Raw genomic sequence first — 7220 nt, 5'->3', positions numbered from 1 at the left:
ATGTGTGCCACAGTGTCTGTGTGGAGGTCAGAGGACAACTTGCTGGAGTTGGTCTAGTTCTTTGACCCTGTGGGTTCTGGGAATCAAACGTGGTCATCAGGCTTGAGTGCCCCCACCTACTGAGCAGTCTTGCAGACCCAGGGTTCGAGAGCATTTATTCCATGCCTAAAATTCATGAGTTGGCTGTTTCTTCCAACATTTTCCAGAATGTGGGAGCTACATCTTCCTCAAATGTACATTTCTTCCTCCAGTTGTACTCAGTATTTGCAAGTTAATTCTGGCCTTCCTCTAATTGCAAAGAGAAGCTTAATTGCTTCCAGCTCAGCTTTTCTTGTAAAGCGCTGGGCAAGGTGATGCTGGGGCAGTTACATGACATTTGTTGGCATCTTGCATTTGGGCTCTTTGTCTTATCACATTTCTTTTTTAGTTGATTTTAATATACAAACTGGCTAGTACTGTTTATAGAAACAGGAGAGAAGAAGAAGCCTGGTGGGCATCCTCAAGGAAAGGAAGAAGTTTTCTAGTTATAATGCTAAGTAATCCAACAGCTACAGCAAAAACAGACCCAAACAAAACCCCAGTTACTGGCAAAACAAACTTTATTAGGGTGGGGAGGTTTGGCTCTGATACAGATGACAGATTCAGGAGCTGAGATTTTGGGTGTTGTGATGTTTGGTTTTACTTTAAAGGCCTGTCAATGTAGAGCCAGATGAATGATTCCAGTCACTTAAGACTTTGGAAACACCCTTTTACTTACTGGTGTTAAGTAAAAAATAAAATCTTAGCTCAGATGATGGGATCCAAACTAAATTCAAAATGTGAAATGCCTACAAATCATAAGGCTAGGACCTGAAACCCAGGGGACACTAACCATAGGCTGTGGCTGGAGACTCTAAGCCAATGTCAGAACTGTGGCCACGAGACTGGAATTAAGATGAGTAAACCAAATAGGGCTGGGCATTCCTGCTAGAGGTGCAGCCAGGTCTGCCAGCCAGGTGTGACCCAGCCAAGGGAGCCATGGCAGCCTGCAGAGACTCAGGAGGAAATAATCCTCAGGGATTATTATTATCCTGTGTCAGAGACGCCTGAGGGGAGAGTGGGGTGAAGGTAGCCAGAGTGTGGGCTGTACCACACTAGAGGATTGACAGCAAGTGGGAGTCCAGGTAATCTTCAAACACTCTTTTCAGAAGCATATCAAAGTTAAGACTTTCTAGGTGGTTAGCTCTTTCATCTGAACCTACATGGATTATGGGTTGTTGGAACTAAGCTTGTGCTGTGTAGCTAGTTCCTCTAAATTGAAACATCCCTTCTAGGAACAAGGCTGACTGAAGAAGTAAATGAAATCTACAAGTCTCATGAAGTTCCTAAAATTTACTAGATCCGGGGCTGGAGAGATGGCTCAGAATTTAAGAACACTGGCTGTACTTGCAGAAGACTGGGGTTCGAATCTCAGCACCCACATGACAGCTAACAACTGTCTGTAACTCCAGTTCCAGGGGATCCAACAGCCTCTTCTGTCCTCTGACATTGTACAACACAGGTGCACTTACACACATGCAAGCAGTATACACATACACATAAAAAATTTAAAAATTTACAAGATCCACAAGCTTCCTGTCCCAAGTTATGTAAACAGTAACAACTGTTGGGGAGAGGAGACTCTGTGGTTGCCTAGGACACACTTCCCCAGTAGTTGTCCGTATTCAGGTGGGCAGTAATGCAGTTACCTTTGAGTCCAGATGCTTCTGTAGGTAACCCCAATAAACTCACTGATTCCTTAAGCTAGACTTGGGTGGAACTGTTTTTATTGGTCTGTCATCCATGCTCAGTCTGGGGTGAATATGTTTGTTCATGCCTCCCTATATCTAGTTATGCCATACATACCTAGGCAAAAGTTTCTTTTCTTTCCTATTTAGTTTTTATTCATAATCATAAACTTAACTCTGCAATCCAGCTAGACTTGGAGGGGAGTAAGGAGAACATGGAACCAAAGAACTACAGCGAGAGCACAGAGATTATGGGATATTGAGAGCAGATGGGGCGGAGGGTGCTCTCCTGAGCTACAGAGGGAATGGTCTGGTGGTTAAGATGCACACAAGTTAAAAGTATCAGAGCTGTCCACAGTCGGAAATGGTGATCTTCATGCTGGTCTTGCCATTCCTGGACCCAAAGCGCCCCATGGCTTCCACAGTGCTCATGCCTTCCTTCATCTTCCCAAAGACTGTGTGTTTCCCATCCAACCACTCAATCTTGGCAGTGCAGATGAAAAACTGGGAACCATTTGTGTTGGGTCCAGCATTTGCCATGGACAAGATACTAGGACCTGTGTGCTTCAGGATGAAGTTCTCATCCTCAAATTTCTCCCCATTATGAGTTGTGAAGTCTCCACCCTGACACATGAATCCTGAAATAATTCTGTGAAAGGAGGAACCCTTATAACCAAATCCTTTCTCTCCAGTGCTCAGAGCACAAAAGTTTTCTACTGTCTTTGGAACTTTGTCTGCAAACAGTTCGTTGGAGATATGACCCAAAGGTTCACCATCGACCATGATGTCGAAGAACACGGTGGGGTTGACTATGACTGACAGCAAGCGGCTACAGGGGACAGCAGTGTCTGCAGAGCTGCCCAAAAGTTTCTTCTAGCTACCTTGAAATAGTTATGAATGGTGGGAATACGTCTCATTCAGCAGTTATTATGTGTCTTCTGTGGGCTAATAACATAAAAGTGGAGTATAGACTCCAGGAAAAAGGCTTAGCTTCCTCCTGGAGCTCATGGACTAGGCAGCTAGAGAAAGAGCCACAGAGCATGGGACAGCCAACCAGTGATGGTACCTGGTTGTGGCCGAAGAGTGTAGGAGGCACTGGAGGGACGCTGGTGGCCGTGACAGGATTGGCTCTGAGGCTGTTTGTGTAGGAGCAGATTATCTTGTACTTCGTTGAGGTGCTTATTTGGGGAAAAGACTTGGTGTTTCATGTTTGGGTCTGGGGTGAGTCGTGTGAGCCACTTGCAATGAGAGGGAATGCGGACAATGTGTCAGTAACTGAGATAAATATTTTCATGTGACAGTTTTGAAAACAACAATTAATTTTAAAAATTCTCCAAATTTTCATAAAATGAGCATCAGTGCTGAGTACGGTAGAGCCTGAGGAAAAAAGGGAAAATCAGTGATTCTGATCCCATCTTTGTCTAAAACTTCCATCTTTGTTCAAAATGAATTTTTGGCATTAATTTTGATTATTAAAATATAATTTATGTTCATTCTGTTAAATGAAATATGTCAGCCACACAAAAATATTATATGACTCTACTTATATGAAGGATGTAGGACAGGTGCGAATTCATAGACTGAAAGTAGAACAGTGGTTTCCAAGCCTGGTCAGAGAGTGGGATGGTGAGTTACTGTTTAATGTACAGGGCTTTTGTTTGGGGGGTGATGAAAAGTTCTGGAAATGGATAGTGTGATGGTTTTATAAAGTTGTGAATATAACCAATGCCACCCAATCGTGTACTTAAAGTGGTTGGAAAAAATCTTGTTATGTATATTTTCTCACATTAAAATATTTATCTTGATTACATCTTAAGGGGATATTTTGGCATTCCCTTAAGCTTTCCCCTGTGTTGAGTACTGTATGCCCTATCCCCCCTCCAGCCTGCACCATGGCTCTAGCTAAGGCACGTGGTTTAGGGGTAGCAGAAAGAAAAGGACTACTGTGCTGTGGGGAGGGAGAGTGCAGGGTGTTCAGAGAGACCTGGCAAGCGGGAAAACAGCTGAGCTGAGCACTGGTGCATGGGGGAGTCTCCCAGAATGAGGCTAAGCAGGTGGAGTCCATGGATGCCTGAGTATGAGCCCCAGGTGAGCCAGGTCTGTGGGATGAGCAAGTTGGAGCCTGGCGTGGGGAATGAAGTATGGCTTTCAGAAGTGAGAACATAGAGGCAGACCAGGACCAGCCCATGGAGGACCTGGTATGAAGATTCACTTCACCCTGTGGGGCAGTGGTGCTGCAATGGGGGTTGTAGACAGAACAAACTTTCTATTGATACAAAGTGGGGAGGAGGCTGGAGAGATGGCTCAGTGGTTAAGAACACTGGTTGTTCCTTGCAGAAGACCCAGGTTTGAATCCCAGCACCCACACAGCAGCTAACAACTTTCCAGTTCCCGGGGATCAGACGGTCTTTTCTGTCTTTTGCGGGCTTTGCATGACACGGGTATATTCACACACATGCAAACAATGCACTCATACATGTAAAATAATAAATAAAATATTTAAAAAAACAAAGTGGAGAGGAAAGATGGGGGAGGGATCCTGGATCCTGGAGAGAGTTTAGGATGGAAGGTTATGATGAAAGAGGTTAGGATGAAAGCAGGTGAAGAGGCAGAACAGGTATAGCGTTCAAGGGGAGCAAGAACAGGATTGGAGATGCATAGTTGGATTAGTAAATGGAATTCTACCCACCTGAGATGTGGAACTATACAGTTATCTTGAAAGGACACTATGAATGAATCTTTGCTTGTGCTAAGAAGAGGCTTCAGGGATGGAGGGGTGCTTTTCAGAGTGGTTTCTTCCTGGACTCACCCTGTGACTTGAACACTTGTCAGTTGAGTGATCTCAGGAAAAGGCTCTTATCCTCTTGGTGCCTCAGTCATTTAATTTTAACAAGGGGATAATGTGACTAATGACCTCAAAGGGTTACAATGGGATTTAAACAAGTTACTATTTGTTAAAGTCTCAGAACTTTCCAGGCACATAGTAAGATTTAAATACATGTTTATTTAAATAGCAGAAAAGCAGTGTTGTGAATCGCCTTTCCTTTCTTAACATTTTTAGTGTACAAGATAATGGGTTTCACTATGGCATTTTCATACATATATCATCGCACCTTGCTCATGTGCACCCCCACTGCCCTTTTCTATTCCTCCTCCTCTCTCATTGGTTCTTTCCCTCCCTTCATATAGTCCTTCTGCTTTCATGTATGCACATACTCACACACACACACACACACACACACACACACACACACACACACACATCCAGACCCTTCATATGAGAGAAAATGTGACATTTGTCTAAGTGCAGACCATCTTTGTGAGCCATTGTCAGAAGATGAGGATAAAACTGTAGGATCTTTTGGTGTGGAGCTTTATTAATACAAGGATATTGGAATCCAGGAGGGAAAGAGTGTGGTAAGGATATCATGTCCATGTAAAAGAAGACTCTGGTATTGAGGTCATGCATGGCACAATGTGTTAACTTTTCCATGGAAGATGCAAATGAGTGTCCAGTCACTCCAGATGGGTACCAATGACAAACCAAAGTATGATTTCCCCAGAGTACAACTTGATGAGACCAATGAGGGTATTGAGCTTTCTTAACAGGGCATGGTAAGGGGATACTTACAGGAGTTTGGGTGACTCCCACACAGCTGCATCACTGCCAAGTTACTCCCCTGTGGATGCTGTGTCATAGTCCCTCTTTTACTTGTTCTTTTACTTCTGTATGTACTCTAGCATGTCTCCCAAGATCACTTTCAGTAGGCAAGGGAGTGTCGACAGCTCCATTGCTATTACGACAGGCCTGGCTACCACTGCATTGCTCTGCTCTAGTTGTTAAGGCTACCAGAGCAAAGTCCAAGGTGGCATCTTGTTATGACAGGATCAAAAAGCACCATACAACTTGTTAAAAGTATGCAAAGAGGATAATAGGGTGTGGTGGCACACACCTTTAGTTAGCAACGCTGGGGAGGCAGAGGCAGGCTGTCTCTGAGAGATTTCAAGGCCAGCCTGGTCTACATAGGGAGTTCCAGACCAGCTGGGGCTAGAGGGAGCTTCTGTTTCAAATCAACCAACCAACCAACCAACAAACAAGGAAACAAACAAAAAGTGTGCAAAGAGGAAGCAAAGGGCCCAGTAGATCCACAACTCCCAGCAGGCAGATAACGTCATAATCCAGCATGCCCACTTTGTGGAAGGCTTCGCTCGCCACTGCCCTCTTGTGTCCACCATAGAAACTGGCAGCTCATTTTTGTGATGGGATTTGGTTAACTCCTGGGAAAATTTTCTGTGGTTTTTGTCTCTTTTTTTGGTCATAAAGATATGGGTATTTTGACCAGTTCATGCTGAGTGACTAGACCCTCTCTGCTGGGATACGCCTTCTCCTGGCCCTCAAGATTTCCTCAGGATTGTTTTGCCAGTTCCAGTGCCGAGTCCTCAGGAAACTGTTCCCACTTGCCTAGACTCCCATGGCACTTTGTATTTTCCTTCATGCCATTTCCTGTGTCTTGAAATACATCCCTTTTGGATATTACTTGTGTGTTGCCCGTGTTCTCCTTTAGACAGTGTACTCTGTTGAAAGTATTGTTTTCTGTTTACACGGGGCCAAAAGAACTTAAGTGCTTCCCAAATATTTGTTGAACACAGTGAATTTTGGTTGAATACCATCCCAGCTATCTAGAGGGTCTTTGGTTATCTGGACCTATAGTGATTCTTCTGGTAGTAAGTGGTCAAGTGATTGAGCTGGTTGGCTGTTTTTAGATCAATATTGGCATTCTGCGTATGTCTAGATGATAGTAGAACTTCTTCTTGCAGATTCAAGCTTAGTCATTGTCCAGAACAGAACACCAAATGATGTAGAATCAGTGGCCTGTCATCTCGGTGGCTATCCTGTCTTATTGTGGTTCCTAAGAGATCACCTTTAGGGGTGTCCATGGTACTGTTCTGCTGTCCAGGAGGGGCCTGTTAGAAAGAGAGGAAAGAGTTGACCCCCACTGCCCTTCCAGTGGTAAGGAACGATTCCACTGAGATGTTGTCATTTCTAATGTGGCTGGCTGTATTAAATACTAGAAATAATAATGGAAGAAATTGGAGAGTCTCTTTGCTGCGGTGTGCATTGCTGAGGAAATGAAGACCAGCACATTAAAAAATCTCATTTCCCCTCCTAACTACAAGGTATTTCAGCATCAAAGAACTAACTTAACTTCTCTCCAAATTTCCACCTTGTGAAACTTCAGCCTGCAAATGGCGCAGCAGGGGGCGCTCCTACCCTTCCTAAGAAGCATCTGGTTTTCAACTGAAGATTTCATATCTGGATTGTGATGATCAAATCCATTATTAACGACACACCAGCCCCAAATCTGAAAAGAGAAAGGTTTATGATACTGTAATTTATATGCTTTTTTCCTTCTTCTTCTTCTTCTTCTTCTTCTTCTTCTTCTTCTTCTTCTT

The 7220-nt window shown here is 43.9% G+C and overlaps 1 protein-coding gene across 1 annotated transcript in view; it reads right to left on the bottom strand.

The window, feature by feature from the left end:
• Positions 1 to 2108: 2108 nt before the first annotated feature.
• Positions 2109 to 7220, bottom strand: part of LOC103732155 (peptidyl-prolyl cis-trans isomerase A-like) — a 6157-nt gene continuing 1045 nt past the window's right edge. The window contains exon 2 of the mRNA XM_008830678.1: positions 2109 to 2595. Within this exon, the coding sequence (XP_008828900.1) occupies positions 2109 to 2595 (487 nt within the window). The remainder of the gene's footprint in view (positions 2596 to 7220) is intronic.

The sequence above is a fragment of the Nannospalax galili genome, unplaced genomic scaffold (assembly GCF_000622305.1).
Source record: "Nannospalax galili isolate Female #2095 unplaced genomic scaffold, S.galili_v1.0 scaffold195, whole genome shotgun sequence".
NCBI classification, from domain to species: Eukaryota; Metazoa; Chordata; class Mammalia; order Rodentia; family Spalacidae; genus Nannospalax; species Nannospalax galili.
The sequence above is the reverse complement of the archived record's forward strand: the minus strand, read 5'-3'. Positions and strand labels throughout refer to the sequence as shown.